Raw genomic sequence first — 18,871 nt, 5'->3', positions numbered from 1 at the left:
CCCCCTAAAAGAGTAAATCAAAGCAAAGATTACGATGAATTACAAGATCTCTGAAATAATTTTATCTTAGTTTTTACATTTTAAGTGAAGGAGCACACTCTAACAAAGAAAACTATCCAGTGAGATAATGATTGGCTCTACAGAAAAATTAAAACCAAGATAAATAAAATATCCTACAGGACAAGTCTCCTTATAATTAAAGCTAAGGAGTTCTCCAATTTTTTTTTGTATTAGAATTATACTGTGCTTTTAAATAGAAAAAAATGATACATATCAGAAATGCCTGAGGAGCTCTTCCTGAATATATAGTGATTTCTCCGTCCATTTCAGAACTGGAGAGAGTATGTGTGTGTTGGGGGGGGCGGAGGCAGGGTAGGGGTGATGGTTTGAGAAGGGTGATGAATATGTATATATTATGAATATGTATATTATGGAGAAAACTCCCAGGTGACTAATACAGCTATGGCATTTGATGGACGATTTTAACTGATATGCTAACTATACCTTAAAAATATTTTTGTCACACAGATGAATTTGCAGAAACATAATTTTACCTATATAACAAACAGGAGAATCAACCATGGTGCCTATGAATAGTATTTCCTGCATATTTAAGGTACTTAAGGAAAAATACTTAAGTTTTATGAAAAGTTAGATTTAGGCATGAACTATAAAACTATTCAACACTATATAGAAAACAGATAAAATAAGTTCAAAATTCAATTGTAGAAAAACATCCTACTTCTTACCCAGTCAGGTGTCTTCATAATAACCAAAGGTATTACAACAGATTATAAAAACATTTAAAATACAATTTTATATAATTTTTATTTACACTTTAGAATTTAAATAACTTGCTGGGAACACCCTCTGTGAGTCAATGTAGTCTTTTTTTACTTGAAACTATTTAAACTTCAAGAAAGAAGGCTCACTAATTTTTTCAAGTGCAAGCAACAAAAGTGTTAGCTGAAAACAGCCAACTAATGGTTATGCGTGGCACAGACTTGATTATGTGAGCCCAGAGAGCCTCCCCACCTCTGTGTCCCCTCCAAAGGAGGCCTGAGTGTGCTTCTATGCCCCGGTTCCACTGAATTCATTACAATAGAGATGGACATTTGATATTCATAACGATCCAACATCTGAGCAATCTTCTTTCGAGACACACCGTGTTTATTCCTCCTACCAAAAAAGAAAAGGAGTTTAATTCTTTTTTAAGGATGTATAGGGTCAGGGATTAAGGTGTTTTAGAGTAACAGAGTGCAGACTCTAAATCACATTTTGCAAATAAATATAGAAGATACACCTCATTTACCAACATTTTATACCAAAAAAATTATACTGGTTCTCTCAAAGTTTTTAACAGTATTTAAAAAGGTTTAATGATATCATAAATCAGAATAAAATGTTAACTGAATACACCTTTATTCACACAGAACCACTGATTCACTGAACTGAGTTAATATCCCGTATTTATTAATAAAAAAATCAAAGATTATGGGACACAGTTTTGAGAATTACAGAAGAACTGAATGGACCTGTAAGACCTCCAAAAATCAAATATCAAATATTTATCACTTTTTAAAAATTATTTTCGGACATTTCCTACTACATTTTTAAAACTTATTATCAACACAAAATTATTACAACGATTTGAACATATCTCACATAATGTTAAGTGAAAGAAACTAGACATAATGAATATATATTACAGCTTTTTTTATATAAAGTTAAAAAAAAAATCTATGGTGTTAAGGGAAAAGATATTTTAGAAAAAAAAAAATGCTTTAAAAAAAAGCAAGGAAGTAATTACCAAAGAGTTGTTACTGGGAAAGGGAATTCAAAGAACTTCTGAGGTGTTGATACTGTTCCCGTGACACGGGTAATGGCTGAATGAATATTTGCCTTATATGCTATTTAAGCTGTATGTCTATATTTCATGTACATTTTAGAGAGTTTAATTATGACAGCAAAAAGTGGTTTTAAAGTTGTTCTTGACCTTCAAAGAACTTTACAATTTATTTCACCCTAGTAGTTTTCTGTGCCCTGATATGGATTTGGCAAAACATACAGGAATACATTTTTCATTTACTGCTACAGTTTAAGATTTACTAGTGCTAATTCATTACAGAAGAAATGTTTACTTTTCAAAACTATTGATGCTTGTGTTCAAGATGAGACGAAAAAGCAAAAGAGAAAGAAGACAGAAGACCAAAAAAAGAGATCTCAAGTTGAAAATTAGCAAAATGTGACTAAATCCACAAGATGTCAAATTTGATGATTCAATCAATTCTTTAAAGTCAAACTATCCTAGATATCAGTTAAACTGACTTTATTTAGTAAAGTCAAATTTTATTAAGAATTAGAATCAATTTTAAGTACCTCAAATGTAAACAAAGCCTAACTATATAACAATTTCATGAATTCATTTGTCCAGCATAACCCAAATATCTTTAGTATTTAAACTTCTGTCTCTTCTACCTGAGGTGCAATACACGGAAAGGCAGGCAAACAATACTTGATATTAGTAAATCTTTCAATTTATCTGTTCATATATGTTCAGAAAGAGAAAGTAAGATAACCAACGGAATAAAAGGCAAGGGGGAAAGAATTATTAGTTGGATGCTACATAGAATAATAGCTTTAAGCTGAAAGAGGGCAAACTGAGGCAGGAGGTGAAAAAAAAAAAGCTTTTAAAAAAAAGAGAGGTGATGGTTGCTCATCTCTGTGAATTTACTGAAAACCACTGTTCTGTACTGTACACTTTTAATGGGTAAACTGTAAAGTATGTGAATTATATCTCAAAATTGTTAACAAAGGTGGGGGCAAGGTGGGTAAAAGTGAAGGAAAAAAGAGTCCTAGCCAGGAAAACCAGTGCTGTCGGGGGAAAGAGATGAAGGTGAAGACAAAGGGAAGAGCAGGGCTGAAAGTAATACAAGACCACACCCTCTCACCACAAACCTAAAACTTCAGTCTCTTGCTGACTGAAAAGGCAGCAAAATCTAACCAGACCTGTATTCATTTGGCAGCAGCATGATCTACTCAGAACTGATAAGAGATTATGTAGTCTTTCTTATCTATGTAGACTACTTAGTCATAATTTACTGCAGAAATAATAAGATATTTGAGGATTATGATATGCTGCCCAAACTCTGCTAGGGGTGTTAGGATTAGGTATATACACTCTATTACCTTTCTAAAATCAAAAAAAGAAAACCCACAGAATTCCAAAACACACTGATGCCAAGGATCTTGGTTATGGGAACAGGCACTGTAGTAGTAAAGATAGAAAAGAGGGCTCAAGATGAAAGCACCAGGTATAATGGGATGGGGTCTAAAACAAGAAGGCGGAGAAGTTAGAAGAGCAATGCAGAGGAGTGGCCTAAAGACCAGAGGGAAAAGTCCTAATTTTTCTCTCAATAGTTTCCTAGATCTCCACTAGCATTCAGTTGAAACAATGTAGGACTTGACATAATAGTAACAAACACGCCTAACAAGAAAAATTTAATAAAATTTAACAAGGCAAGGCACGTCAAAATCACTGAATTAAAGGCAATGTCCCTCTAGACAAAAAGGAAGAAGTAGCAGTCCCTATTCACAAGCAGTAAAGATATGACAAGCAAAGCTAGTAAAGACGTTGATCACGTACAAGAGAAAAGAAAAAAGATAAGGATTCAAAATAAATTAGAGTGCCTTACTTTTCTAATTCTTCAGGATCAAATTTCCACCAAGTTTCAGGTTCATGAAACTCTACTCTGTATCCTTTTCCTATGGCCTACACAAAGGAAAGGAAGAAAACAAAAACCCAGAGAACACTTCTTAAAGTAAAAAGAAGACAGACAAGATATAAATTTTATTTAGACAATACTTCTATATTTGCTCAGTCAAGAAAAATTTTACTTTTAAAATAATATAGTTTATAAAAATTTTAAGACCATGTAACTGGACAAATTCCAATTACTATCAAGTCCAGGCAAAACTAACAAAATGAGCATATTCCTTAATAAGCACTGTTCCCAATTTTTAAAATCTAAGCAAACACATGTCTTCAGAAAACAAAGACAAACGTTTTAATAAAGATCAAGGTTAACAAAAATTCCAGAATTTAAAAAAATTGACAAGAATAAAACAAAAACTTTCTCATCTCATATTTACCATTTCCACATATGGTTTCATTTCCCAAGCTTGTGTATTAGTGTTGTCTATTATAACTGGAGATCTCCCCTGATTGATAGCTTGTTTTGCTGAAATATAAAATAAATTTAAAAAACAAAACAAAAAAAGATAGCTATTAGGTTAAAATACACAAAATTTAAACATTCATTATTAAGAAACTTTCTACACCTCTGTACTTAAAACCATACTGTGCAATCTCTCGAGTCAGTGCCACGGAAAGGACTCCACTCCATTAAAAGGGAACTATCTGGTAGATGCAACCACCTGCAGCGAGTCTTCTCTAACTGTAGTGAACATCTTGGAGAAACATTTTCATGAACTTACAGCTAATGAAGCTTTTGTCTAGAACTAACTTTCATTTACAGGCAATACAGGAACAAGTTACATTTGAATATGGTCTGAGTCTAAAAAGAGGTGAACATTTACTGACATGGAAAAATGGAGATTTGTTAACTGAAAATGACAAGTGGCAAGACAATACATAAGTATGCTCTTATTCTGTTCAAAATATAAACATCTGTGAAGAGTTACTAGGAGAAATCAAAAGTGGTGATCCGTAAGTGGTGAAAATATTTTTATTTTATGCTTATCTGTATTTTCCAATGTCTTATAATTACAAATAAGAGTTTGAAATAAGAAATACTTATGTTAAAAAAGACAAGAAGTCTATAGCCATGCCACCCTGAAGAAGCCCGACCTTGTCTGATCTCGGAAGCTAAGCAGGGTTGGGCCTGGTTAGTACTTGGATGGGAGACCACCTAGGAAGACTAGGTGCTGTAGGCGTAAAAAATAAAAAAATAAGGGATTGTAAGCTGACAAGGTCCTTGCAATCTGTGAGGTCAACCAAGGGTTGCCTTGCCTAAAAAAAAAAAAAAAAGACATATAATTAAAAACCCATAATAAATGTAAAAGGCTGAGGCAAAAATGCAATTATGTGGAAGTTTTCTTGAGATTTCAATTCAAACCACTAAGTTCTACATAATGAAAACATTTATACAGAGGTCCAGGGCAGACAGAATTCTAAAGGTAAGTCAGTTTAAGTAGTAATAACTATGGTGAAATAGATATCTGGGAGCAGATGTCTCTAAATACTAAGAGAAAGTTAGAATGTGGATAGTAAACAGGATACCAAGATGCTATCATCTCCCACTGCTCCACCCCCAATCATAAAGAGCGATTAAATCTTTCATTAAAAAAAAAACTTATTAAAGCAATTCTCCTAATATCGGATAGTTAGGCTTACACCTCCAGGAGTTATGTTCTAGAAGAGGAATTTATTAACCAAGTAATGGGGAGACTGCCGTCTTTCCATGAATAATCATCCAATACTACATCCCAGTACACTCCAGGAGAACAGAGGTCCTAAGGAAACAATGTTTGAATACGCAAATAATGAGCATCACTTTCTTAAACAAATTTACCACCATACTCAAAGAGAATAAAAACACCTTGGACAAGTATCTTAGGACAGAAGTACGCCCACCTAGTGGCCAGCCCCAGAGCTTGTACAGACCGCTTCCCCTGACGTCCGGAAAGCCCGGGGCCCATGCCCGGCCAGCAGCCAACCAGTCTCAGTGCCTACTCCTTCCCCACCGCAGCTGCTACTTCCGGCTTGGCCTCTGTCCTGCCTGGTGTGGAGGGCTCCCTCAGTTGCTGAGGACCAAGGAGGAGGAGAGTCCTATGCTGCCCTGTGATGGCGGCTGGGACTGTGACATGGGCAGGGGCCAGTGTTGGCAGCTACCATTATTGGAGGTAGGGGCCTGTGTCCTGCCCTGTCTGGATGTGCCCCTCTCAGGTGTGGAGAGCTGGAGATAGAAACTGCCACCTCCCACCGGGATGCAGGAGTTGGGGTTGAGGTGAGTCATGGCCTCTTGCTGGCAAAGATTTATTGGAGGGGAGTGTCCCCAAGCCCCCCGCTCCTCCAGCCTGGAATGTGAAGTGAGTCCCAACCCCTCTGGCCATGGCACCTTTTAGACTAGGCTGCCAGCTCAGGCAGGATAAAAGGTGCTGGGATGAGCATGGGCGTGGAGGTCCTGTCAGCCGAAAAATAAAAGTCTACCTCAGAGCTACATTAAAAAATAAATAAATAAATAAAAAATAAAGAAAAGAAAACGGAAGAACAAAAAACACCTTGGAGGTGTTTTCAATTTATAAACAGCCTAAGATGAATTTAGAGTCTTCTTATAATAAAGATGAGGCAGACAGACATTACTAGTATGGTTCCTAGCATTTAAAAGTATTCAATAAATACCTGCCGAGAAATTCCACCCTAAATAAGTCATGCTTATAATTTTCAAAATGTCTAATGACTGCTAGTTATATTACCTTGAAAAAAGTAAAAATTACCTGAAAAAGTCCATATTTTTATACCACTAATAAAACTAGATGTTTATCTAGACACCAATATTTTGTTCAGCAATGAAATTCACAAGCATGAACTTTTTAATGAAATGTTCTAGACTAGTTTTGCAAACAGAAAAACACCCTACAAACAGGCTTCTCAGTCCGCCAAAGGGCACTGACTCCTATTCTCTTAACTTTATGCCAATAACGCCAAACACTGGAATTGCAATACCACCACTGTTTGATCTGGGCAATAATGTTTTGTGGCATGTAAAAAAATGAAAATCAATTAATATTTTGGGGGATTTTTTTTGAGATATTTTTATGCCACTTTCTAATATATTTAGAGAAATCCTCGAATGTCATAGAAACAATACTGAGAAATAGTCTTAAAATCAAACTTATTTGACATTTAAACTTTCCTGTGAAACCACAAACTGTGACAGAGTGGTACTTTTTACTAATAAATATCCTCACTGAAATTCCTTACTCTAAAAATTGAAGATTAGAAAGAAAAGATATTTATCCCATTTTTCTCGTACAAACTGTACTTGTACTATAGGGTGACTCTACTTGCTAGTTGTAGTTGAGAGGAAGTTCTCATTGCAGAACAAGTTCAGCTACTAAACATGGAAAGAACAACAGACCTAGAAAATCACCATTTTGCAACCCTTAATGAAATAACTGATTCAGGAAACAATAACTCAAGTTGGATTAAACCATTAGATATAAGATTTATAGGGAACTTGATAATGAAGGAAGCAGGCTGTCCCTCTGAAACTACTGATCAATCTTAGCATCACTAAAAATGGGACTACCAGATCTTTGCTTACCAAAAAAGTAAGTTGAACCTGACAAAGCCTTCAGCCTAGAGTTAACTTCTATTTAAGGCAATACAGGAGAAAAAAGATAAATGGTTACCACAAGGAAGCAAATAGACAATTGCTGGATATAGGACATTTTATAGGACAAACCACCAAGTTTCTGTAACAAGTTAACGAACTTGGTATGAGGGTGAAAAGAGGGGGAATTGCTATAGATTAACATAATTAAAAGAAACATAAAAACAAGGTACTGTAAGGACCTTGTTCAGATCCTGACTCAAATAAAACAACTGTAAAGAAATAGTTAAGACGACAAGGAAAACTCAATTACAGACTGGGTATTACATGTCAAAAAAATTGTTGGTTTTTTTTTAAGTAAAAAGGTGGTTAATTTGAAATACATAAAGTGTGTCTAGAATTTGTTTTAAAATACTTTGGCAAATTAAAAAAAGGGAGAGGTGGAAACAAGAAAGGAAAAAGCCGATATGGCAATATCTAGATAACTGATAATTTTGAGTGATGAGAATATGGAGTTCATTGTAATCTCTCTACGTTTAAAGTTTTTCATAATAAATTAATTTGTTTAATCATCAATGCATTCTTCATCTTTAAAAAAAGAAATTAACTTATACCATATGCATTTACCTACATAGTTCTAGATCAAGTTTTCAACCTGACAACAACATTAGAATATCTGGGTAATTTTCAAAAAAATATCAATGCTTAGATCCACTCTAGACCAACTAAACCAGAATCACTGGGGCTGACTCAGGCATAAGTTTTTTTAAAAAGGTCCCTAAATGATTCAAATGTGCAACAAGGTTAAGAACCACTATTTCAAGGTAAAAAGAAACTGACCCATGTGCCAATAAAAAATTCATTAAATAGATTTTTCATAGGGTAATATCAATGATAAAAGTTTTCAATATTCACAGGTAGTATATTAAGCCTTAGAAAATATTAACATTACTCTTACAAAAATCACTTTTGGGAATACAGAAATACAGTATCAGAGTTTTCTGAATTTATTCAAGAGATATAAAATAAAGCCTACCAAAATATCCCAAATCTCTATTTTACCAGCTTATACTGGTACATTATTTACAGTTTACAAAACAGTCTATTTAGAGTCTCTGATTTTCACAACCTTGATCAGATAACACAAGTATAATTCTCACTGCTTCTAACATGAAAAAACCGAGTCTCAAAGCTTTCGAATGGCTTGTGAAAGTCGTTCGGCTGGTATAGGTGAAGTTGAGAATAAAAACCCAGGTCCTCTGACTCCTAGTCAAATATTCTATCCCGGGAGACCTGGCCCAAAACAAACCTCTGTTCTGGTTCCAGTCATGGGCATCACCAAGTTGATTAACATTATACCTGTACCCATCTTGATGGTGGAAATAGTCATCAGTGCTGAACACAATGCCATCACGACTCTGACCAAGCAGAACTCTGTTAATAAAAGAAATCATAAAGTGCCATTTATAAAATCTATTGCCATCAGACAAACCCACAAAGGAAAGCTTATTAAATGAATTTCTGGAGCATACCTGTAAGTATATCACAAACAACAGCAGAGGAGCTGAACCTTAAAAGCTTTCGGATTTCAAATATCATTTTACACTTAAACCTACACAATTACAGCCACTATCGAAAATTTTTTTAAGTGGTATTTATATTTCAACTTTTAGAAATATCTCAAAATTGTGTCAACTATTATCCATGTTTTAACTTTAGTGCATTTGTATTTGGTGTCTAAAAATGCCTAAATTCAGCGCAAAAGGTAACCTAAAAGGCAAGTAAGCCTAAGTAAGCAACTCATCTGGGGGAAAACTGTATTTAATCCAAAATAGCTCTGATAAACTCATTTCCCTGAAGCACAAACATAAAACCCGCAAGTGGGAGTCAGAACTGGCTTGAGGCTTAAGGCAGTGAAACAGTCTGTGATCTTCCACAGTATAATCGAACTTTAACTTTTTAAGAGATTCAATTACTAAATTAAATTAATTATTAAACACCAAACAAAAGACACTCTCAGAACAAGTCAACAGCAATTAAGCTTTGTTCTTACAATATCACCTTAATTTCTAAGCTGTGAGATTAATAAGTGTTCAGATTGTCAGAGAATTCCCACTAGTGACTCCTGAAAAAGAAGGGGTTTGCTAAGAAAAGGGGAAAACACAGTGAGAGAATGATTTCGATCCAACAGTAACAACAGTATTTTGTTGTTTCTTTTCTCTCCCTCAACCATCAGGCAAATGGATGGATATGGTTCTAAAATTTTTCGAGGCAGGAGGGGAGTGGAAGGTGGTAGAAGGGATTGAAAGTAAAAGAATATTGTCCTGGGATGATTCAAGCATAGTACTTCCTAATAAAAATAATAAAAGGATTTCAACTATTATGATAAACATCTTTCCTTTCCTCAGCTTATAATAAATAAAATCACATATATCAAGATTAAAAATTTTTAAATATCCATTTCCATTTATAGAATTATGATTCAAATTACCTCCAACAAAACAAATGAAAGTAAATGGTTTGAGTTGTTTGTTTAGGATGATACTTAAACATTTAAACTAGTATTGGATTTCTTTTTTAGGCAGCCATAATTTTTTCAAAATATATCCATCTAACATGTTTGGTATCTTATTTGCTTATATGTATAACCTAGAATATAAAAATGCCACAACATTAGCACTCCAAACCTAAGCTCACTCATCTAAAAAGACTTTGATCATAATCAACTCTGTGATGCATAAATATATTTAACAGTACCAGAACAGATACCATCTCTCCTAGATATCCTGTTTCATTTTTTGCTGTTCTATTACTTTTAGCAGGTGACTTTTCAGATGTTAATAATACCATGCTATTAGAGTACAGTGGCTTTTGTATCCAAGAACTGTTTTAACCTCTCCCAAATAAAAAAAGAAAAAGGGGGAGATAGGAGCGGCAAATCAATTTACATCATTAAATCAAGTCAACACCAAGCATGAATAAACCTCTATTGAAGTTCATCTCAAATATATAAATCATAATTATAGCAAATTATTTTAGTTTGGAGAGACTTTTTTCTACCAAGACTGCTCATGCATCTTTTTAAAATTCCTTGAATTATCGTGAACTATGAAGCTTTATTTTGGGGACTTATATTTTTAAAATGCCTTTATCAATCTGGATATATCAGATGTCATGCCAACCATTTGAACAAAAAATGAATTATTTAAGAATATTAGTATTTTCAAAATTCTTATAGTCAATTTCTATCAGAATTCTCACAAGTCAAGATACTAAAATGGATTTTCAGGCTGTCAAAATTTAAGACTCTGAAAAATCAAGTATCTAATTTAAAAAAGTCAGATGTGGGCCAAACTGGCCCTTTGATTTGTATCTTTTCAAAACAGTTATCTTTTTGAAAACCTATGTGGCAAGCATTTTTTATATCTATGACCTCATTTAATTCTCACAGCAACCACGCTAATTTGATATTAAACAAATTCAGAAAAGAAAATAATTTCAGAAATCAGACCACCAAAGTCATCCAAATAGTGGCGGGAGAGACAAAACCAACAGCTTACAATGATCCCTGTTATTCAGGAGCCAGGGAACCACTGTAAGCCAGTGTATCATCTCCTCTCCTTGAGTGTGAGTTGGACTTAGAGACTAGCTTCTAACAGAATATGGCAGAGGGGATGGAAGGTTACAGAAAAAAGTAGCTTCTGTCTTGGGCTCAGCACTGGCTAGCTTTCTCTCATCACGTTCTGAGTCGAGAGAGGTCCAAGTAGCAGAGAATTGAAGGGTCTGCAGCCTACCACCAGCAAGGCCCTCAATCCAAAAGCTCACAAGGAACTGAGTTCAAAGCAGATCCTCCCCAAGGCAAGCCTTCAGACCAGAACACAGCCTTAGCCAATATCTTGACCACAGCACTGTCAGAGACCTCGAACCAAAGAAATCCAGACAACTGTCCTTCAGAAACTGTGAGACAATAAATGTTTGTTGCTTTAATGACTCATTTTTAGGTAATTTGTTACATAGCCATAAATAACTACTGCACTTTGTGCTTATAATTTTTCACTTAAGGAACAAGTAAATCATGTTCCTTAAGCCCTGTGTTTTGGGAACCCAATCCCCAAAATGGCTTACAGTGTGAGTTAATTTCCATGGTTTATTTTTTGAAATTTCTTAAGAACTATGCGTTATTTTCTCTAATACATGCAAATGCATTTAAAAATAGAGATCTGAGTAAAACTAAGACTTCATGAACCCTTTGCCTTCTCATGTACTGAAGAGCCTTGCATACCCCTAGCCCAAGACCACTTTCCCTGGCAGTTCCTTGAATTAAGAGAAAGTCATAAAAACTCAATTTTTTCCTCTGGAGTTTAAATTGAGATCTCCAAAAGCCGGTGGGGTGGGGGGGAGGGAGGGGAATCTCTTCCCATTCCTCTTTAAACTATAAGTGTAGTAGTTTCCTACACTGCTGTAACAAATTACCACAAACTTGCTGACTTAAAACAATACAGATTTATGATCTTACAGTTCTGAAGGCCAGAAGTCCGATATCAGTTTTACTGGGCTAAAATCAAGGTGGGCGCAGGCTGGCATTCCACCTGGAGGCCCTAAAGGTGAATGTTTACTTGCCCTTTCCAGCTTCAAAGGGCCACCTGAATACCTTTGGCTCATGGTCCCTTCCTCCATCTTCAAGCCAGCAATGTAGCTAGCATCTTCTCTCCTCTCTGATAAGTGCCTCAACTATCTTTTGTCTCTGATCAACTCCAGACATATATATGAAGTTAGTGACCTATTTCTGAAAATATACTCTTTTGTTGGTGAAATCTGTATGAAATGTGGATTAGCTAAAATATTTTAGATTCACTCCTCCCCCTTGCATAAACAAGGTATAAGAATCTAGCAAAATCTATATCCCACACCCCTACGAATGACACTCAAGGCTTGATCTCTAACTGGTCCTGTGTCCATCCAAAGAGTCAGAGAATTCTGTTTGGCTGCTGCCAACCACAATGGTAACAAAATTCTACCTCTAAAACATCGCTGAATTCTGCCTCACATGAACTCTTTGTCCTTTTAGGAAAACTAACAGCACTTTTCATCAAAGTGCTGTTAGTTTTCCTAAAAGGACAAAGAGTTGGCACTTTATCATACTAACAAAGGTTGTATTAACTGTTTTGTACTAGCTTACTCATAAATATTCAAAGTCTATACTTGTGTTAGAAATTAATCTAATATTGATTCCATTAAAATCTGTTAGCGAACTTATGGGTAAACAGCTAAGCCTCAGCCACTTGTAACCAAATTGGCTTGGGTAGGTTATAAATAAATAAAAAGATAACGCTGTATTGTGTAGCTTATGCTAAATGCAAAGAGTGATAAAGGCAAATACCAACTAAGTTCAGAAGGATTACTGAGGGCTAAGATAAGCCAAAAACCTCAAAAAGTAGTGGCACTTAAGGAACCTTTGAATAAGCAAAGTCCTGAGAACGACGAATGGACAAGTTATTATGTCTCCTGCAGTGGAGGGCGGGTAGTAGCCCAAGTGCAGACGGCTATGAAGATGGAGAGGTGGGTAAGGACTAACCTTAGGAAGAAGGGGACGACTACTACCCCAAGTTACGTGAACTTGAACGCCCAGATTCATTACCAGAGAGCAATACTAAACAACGCTATCTTTTAACTCAGTGCCCAAAATCAACTCAACTCAGATCTACCAAATCTTTACTTTTTTTCTTCCAAGCTCATTTTCAAGCTCATTAAGCTATTCCTCACCAAAGAACATGTGGCTTTATATCCAATCCCACACATACAATTCTACTTCAAAAATTGCTGACCTAAAAGAAATACTCTTGCTTCCTTAACCAAGCTCCTTGCAAGTCAGGAATCATGTACAGAGCTGTGCACACAACAGATGGCAGAGTGAAGGAGCAGGGAAGAAATACATGGTCATTTATGTCCCTCGTTTGATCTTTTATCTGTTTTTGGAACTTCTCTCAAGTCCCTTAAGCTGAATTTCTCCTCTTCAGCCTCGGCTTCTTCCACAAAATGAAAAGAATGCAACGCACCTTACAAGATTTTTATATATGAAAGTACTCTGTAAATGACACAAATGGTAATTGCTACTCTAACTTCCATTCTTATATCTAATCACTCAATGAAGAAATATACATATTATATATAATCATCAGTCATCTCCCACTATAACTAAGTCTCCCTGGAATACTTAATTACTACTACTTTATTCACCTTCCATTTTAACATACTAAAATATGTTGTCCCAAACCTAATCTACCTTTCTTATGTTTATTCTATACTAAATCTTAGTCAAGATCCTTAGCTAGAAAATCCCTTGATCCAATTTCCAAATCTAAACTAATACTTTTCTCTGATATTTTAAATCTACAAGATTGCTCCTGTTCGTGACAATTTCACTCTTAATTTCTATCCTTTCTAGAGTTGAAATTTCATCCTTTTCGCAAAATCTTCATTAAAGAGGAATTTAAATGCAAAGACTTAAATTTCAATTCATGTATAAAGATCACAGTTTACAATCTAGTTTGAAATGTCTATATATTTAATCTTTCCCTAATTTCTTGCTTCAGAAGAAACCCTATGTTTAGATTGTTTAGGTTATCTCACAAATAAATATAAAACATTTACAAAATCGTTCCTTGAAATTTATCCTCATCCAAAGATAACACAAAAATTTTCTTTCCCCCTTATTTGGCATAAATCCTAAATCATTTTACATAAATTGCAAAAAAAATTGAATTTTCTTTGTGCTACTTTTCACAACTGCACAAATGTATTCCAGCGCATCAACATTCTTTTTTAAAAAATGTAAACAAAACCAGAATTTAGGATAAAACATCACCAATTCTAACTCCATTAATTCAGATATCGTTCACTTCAAACTCAAAGACACCAAAAAAAGGATTCCCTCTGCCAGTCAACAGTATGGACAGGGTAGTGCTTCAATCACCCTCAAAATTCCTTTCCTTGGGTTACCTCATTTGCTTCTCACAATAAATCTAAAAAAATAAATATTACTCATTCTATTAACACATAGCAAAATTTGTCCACAGTCATGAAGTGAAATAACTGAGTCAAAGCCTGAATCTTCTAACTCTTCCAACTCTTCTTAAACAGCTGACTTAAAAGTGAAGGCCAGCAGTTCTCAAATAGCATTTGCTTTTACCACGATCATAATTATACATGGTGTATCTATTTTAAAGCCCTTAGGAGATTTTTAATATAAATATGCCAATTCTCCTTTCTTTAGAAAACATCTTTTTAAATATTTAGTGAGATGCCATTCTCAAGTACAACAAAGTTTTACTAGAAACATGAAAGCATGTGTTGTTGATTACAGCTATCACAATTTTTAAGTAATGAATTAACAAGTATTCGCTTGGTATCCTTTACTTACCGAGACAATGTTGTTTTCCCAGAACCAGGCAAGCCTCTTAAAAGAATAAGTAATTTCTGCAATTTTAACTTTTCCTCTTGAAACTGCTGGTTCATAAACCTGTCTGCTCTATTATGTTTGTCCATGGAAGGACCCTTCCAGCATCCTTCGCTGGTTTCACAGAAACCATTATTCACATATCCACCTTGCACGCTGCAGCCATTTCTGTAGGGATGATCACTACTGATAGTCTCACTACAGTCAGTATATTCACGGTTCTGATCAAAAGTCAAACAATTCCAAGGAACATAACTATTTACATAACACCCATTTCGAATCTGAGAGCCATCTTGGGCATGAAAAATATTTGACAGTGGACTTGGTGGAGCACTGAATCTTTGAATATTTAAATGATAGTTAGAACTGGGAAGAGGAGGACCTCGGGGTACTATAAAAGAATGCAATGGTTGCCATTCAGGCCTGAAGGAAGTAAATAACTCATCACAAAATGAAGGTATTACTTGTCCACTATGAGGATGTTTGCCTAGCTCATTCTCCACATGCTGTTGATAATCACGATGTGACTGAAGAGCATTACTAAGATCTCTTTTCTTTTCTTCTTCATATTTTATCAGATCATTATTATGGCCATGAAAATATGGAATAAATTGTTCCTCAGGAGGCTCAGGGTCCTTACAACTGACTTCCAAATCATCTTTTTCATTTTCAAGCTCTTCAATTTCTTTGTAAAATTGGAATAATTCATTGTCAATCTCTGATTTTTTGGCGTTAAATTTCTGTTTCTCTTCTCTTCCTCCTTTGCCACCTACACCACTGATAGTATCTGCTTGATTCCTCCTTTCAGTACATTTCCTTTTCTCAGGGGGTTTGTAGATGGGTCCTATAAATGCTTTACTGGTGCTATAGATCTCATCATCTGTGGATACCAACTGACGACTTGCAGCCTGTAAAACTTGAGAATCAATGGACCCAGTAACATCTGGTCTATTACGGGGGATCTCATCATGCACAGGTTTCAGCAAATCTGTAGTTTTAGTTTTGGTTTTGTCCTCCTGCTGATAATTATGTCCTCTGACATCAGCGACAACCCAATCATTTCCAGTTTTCTCTTGGATTCTGTGAAAATTAGAACTACCATGATGAGGAAAAACAAAAGCCCCTTCAGTTGACTTTAATTTTTTATAGCACGGTTCACTTGTTAGTTCTTTCCCATGTCCCAAGGATTTAGCTTCAACTTCACCATAAGGCATCTGAGGAGTAAAGAAATCATGTAATTAATAGCCAATATTTTAAAAACCTTAAGAAAAGTTTCCTCAGCAACAAGCAACTAGAAAAAGATTTAAATTTGTGGTATGAGCATTAAATGGTAACATCTTCCCAAAATACGAAAATAAGAAAATTGTAACTTTATAATCACTTACTACTTAAGTATGTTATTGCTATTGCTATAACAATTAATTGAGAGGGATCTCTTTGAAAGTAAATATCGTTTTTTAAAAAAGATATATCACACCTTTAACCCTTTAACCTAAATGATGCATTTCTGAATTTAGAGAACTCAAAGACCCTAGTAAGTTTGAAAAATTAAAACAATATACGTTTTGATGACACAGACACACAACTGTGTACTAAGAAGGAGAGTAAATCTGCCAACCAAACTGACGCATATCCAAACTGGCTACAATAAAATGCATTCTAAAAGTCTTCCTATTTAAAACCACCATGTACATAGAGAGTAAGCGGATCTAGCTCCCAAAACTGCCCGCCAGCCACATCCTCCTTAGTAATCAAACGGCAGATTAACTGGAACGCCAGTTACGGGCTCCACTCCCGTGAACAGTGCAAAAAGTGATTTCCATTCATTTAAAAGGAAAGAAACTTCGACAGCACTGAAAATGACGCAAGCATATTACATTTAAAAAAAGAAATTCTGGCAGCTCCCAAAGTCAAAGCGCTCATCTTTTCCAAGTGACTGGTCTATGTCGAAGATAAACTCTGCTTCCCTTGAAAATTCCGACGGACCTTCAAGAGCACAATCCAAGAGCTTGCTTCACCCTGTCGCCCTCCGCTCGGCCCGCTCTCCGGTGTTCCTCTAACACGAGAGGAGGACAGAGCCGAAGAGGCGGACGAGAGAGGCCAAGGAAGAACGCCGAATGCCCGGAAACAGCGCCCTCCTTGGCCACCTGTCACTTCCCGTCCCCACATTCGAGCCTCGTTAAAGTCCCGAGGAAGAGCAAGGGCTGCGGGGTCGTCGCGCGGCCTGCCCAGAGCCCGACCCCACGGCCTCCCGACCTCCCCGCAGGGCAGCCGGGGAACGTGCGCCCCGCTGTCTCCGTCCCACCGGAAACGAGTTCGGGTTCTGCTGCGAATTCCGTTACGGCCAACGGAAGGGTCCGGCCGAGCGCCGGCGAGAGAAAGAAACCCGAAACGGCGCCCCCACTCCCCCGCTCCCGATACGCACATACACACACAAAGGTGTTTACTCACCTTACCCGACAGCTCCGCATTGACCTTCACCTCCCAATAAAACCTTCTAGCAAGACACGGACCTCCAAGAAGCTAAAGGAGACGCGGAGACACTGCCCTAAAGCAGAGACCAGGACGGACTCAGAGCCCAGCCCTCAAGAGTCAGGCGTCGGGCCGCACCTCAGCGCGCAAGATGGCGGGCAGCTCCCGGTTACCCAGAAGGCAGCGCGCGCTCGCCCCAAGTATTGTGGGAACTGACGTCCGGCGTCAAGTCGGTCCGGACGCCTCCGCGGACAGCGACTGGGCCTCCCAGAATCCACTGCGTCATAGACGCAGTACTTTGACAACACAACCCGGACTGAGTTTCCAGACCTGGAGCGGGCCAGTCATTTAGAAACACTAGTTTTGGCCAAAAAAGACAGTGATGTGCTCCGGGGTTCACCCCTAAAAGGAAAGACAACGCGAGTGCCTGGCACCCCGGAAATAGACATGAGTGGCTCTCAGTGCTTTTAAGCTTTTAAGGCTTTTTAACGGACAATGGATCAGGCTTTGCAAAGGGGACTCGACCTTTGAAATCGCCGAGTAGGGTCGCCCACGTTTTTACGAAAACCGCCCAGTAATTGCAGGCTCATATTCTTCCGCTGGAGGAGAGCATGACCGCAGCAGAGCCTCGGTAACAGATAAGAGTGCTCGTGAGGAAACCGTGTAGTATCGTGTTCGTGTTTTGTTTGGGGAATAAAGACCAATCACTGAGCTTTCGCGTTAAAAAGAATATGTGAAAAGCGCTTAGAACCGCGCCTGGTAACAAGTGCTGTGTTCGTTAAATAAATACAAACCGAACAACTGGTAATCTTCAGGCCAGGGTCCCCTTTGCCTGGAGCCGCCCCTGCCCAGCATTCTTTCCCGTCCTGCGAGGGGAACTGCCGATTTCTTCGTAAATAAATCTTTCTGTTAAAGGTAGCGTTTCAGTTTATAAGTACAACAGTTAAAATCACCATCAGGAATATTTGCATTTGAGTATTTAACAGCTTTATGACCAAAAGGGCTCAGCAAAGCAATCTATCCCCTCCGAAACAACCTTCCTCAAATGCAAGTTCCCACATTGACCTTTGTCTGACGTTTCCTCCGGATTAAATTCAAGTGTGTCCTCAGGATATTACACCCAGAGGCGCAGGATGTCTTTCCATTATAAGGTGATATGTATCTTTATCGCCCTCAAGGTGTTATTCTGTTTCTCCATTGTGTATTTTCCTCCTTGCAACTAATAAACAATCCGTGAGAAGATACTTTGAAACCAAATAAATATCTTGCTCCCAATTAAACTCTACCTTAAGATTCAGCCTGTACTGATGATTCTTGCTGCAACCGATATTTACAAATTGTTGAATTTTTTTCTTTCTAACTCTTTCATGCGCTTCACATTTATTAGTCCTGGTGCTGCTATAAAGAACAGCCTTCCTAATTTATTTCTTTACTATCTTTACACCTTTCTGTTCAGAAGTTATAATCCAATGCATTCTGTCTCCATGTTTATTTATTAGACTATTTTTAAGACAGTTTTAGTCACAGAAAAATTGAGTAGGCAGTAAAGAGAGTTCTCGTGTAGCCCCCTACCCAAACACAAACA

General features: G+C 36.9%; 1 protein-coding gene and 1 pseudogene across 3 annotated transcripts; one reads left to right on the top strand and one right to left on the bottom strand.

Annotated features, from left to right (window-relative positions):
* Window position 1: 1 nt before the first annotated feature.
* On the bottom strand, window positions 2-17,462 carry N4BP2L2 (NEDD4 binding protein 2 like 2). 3 transcript variants are annotated; one of them, XM_011375479.2, is made up of 6 exons: window positions 17,266-17,462; window positions 14,779-16,028; window positions 8,668-8,792; window positions 4,153-4,241; window positions 3,696-3,772; window positions 2-1,179 (listed from the first exon to the last, which is right to left on the bottom strand). In XM_011375479.2, exons 2-6 carry the CDS (start codon window positions 16,026-16,028, stop codon window positions 981-983), a joined length of 1,740 nt encoding a protein of 579 aa, XP_011373781.1. In that variant the 5' UTR covers window positions 17,266-17,462; the 3' UTR covers window positions 2-980. The 3 variants fall into 3 exon arrangements, with proteins under 3 accessions (XP_011373781.1, XP_023376387.1, XP_023376388.1); XM_023520619.1 differs by lacking the exon at window positions 17,266-17,462 and adding an exon at window positions 16,692-17,084; XM_023520620.1 differs by lacking the exon at window positions 3,696-3,772 and having other exon boundaries at window positions 985-1,179.
* LOC111729633 lies at window positions 4,838-4,956 on the top strand (annotated as a pseudogene).
* Window positions 17,463-18,871: the final 1,409 nt, after the last annotated feature.

The sequence above is a fragment of the Pteropus vampyrus genome, unplaced genomic scaffold (genome assembly GCF_000151845.1).
Source record: "Pteropus vampyrus isolate Shadow unplaced genomic scaffold, Pvam_2.0 Scaffold272, whole genome shotgun sequence".
Taxonomy (NCBI): Eukaryota; Metazoa; Chordata; class Mammalia; order Chiroptera; family Pteropodidae; genus Pteropus; species Pteropus vampyrus.
The sequence above is the reverse complement of the archived record's forward strand: the minus strand, read 5'-3'. Positions and strand labels throughout refer to the sequence as shown.

Excerpts from the sequence above, each read along its gene's own strand:
- N4BP2L2 (XM_011375479.2), bottom strand. The coding sequence starts at position 16,028 with ATGCCTTATGGTGAAGTTGAAGCTAAATCCTTGGGACATGGGAAAGAA. Across the intron at positions 8,793-14,778 it reads GGGAAAACAACATTGTCTCG|AGTTCTGCTTGGTCAGAGTC; the intron begins GTAAGTAAAGGA and ends TTTTATTAACAG. Across the intron at positions 1,180-3,695 it reads GATCCTGAAGAATTAGAAAA|GAGGAATAAACACGGTGTGT; the intron begins GTAAGGCACTCT and ends CTTTTTTGGTAG.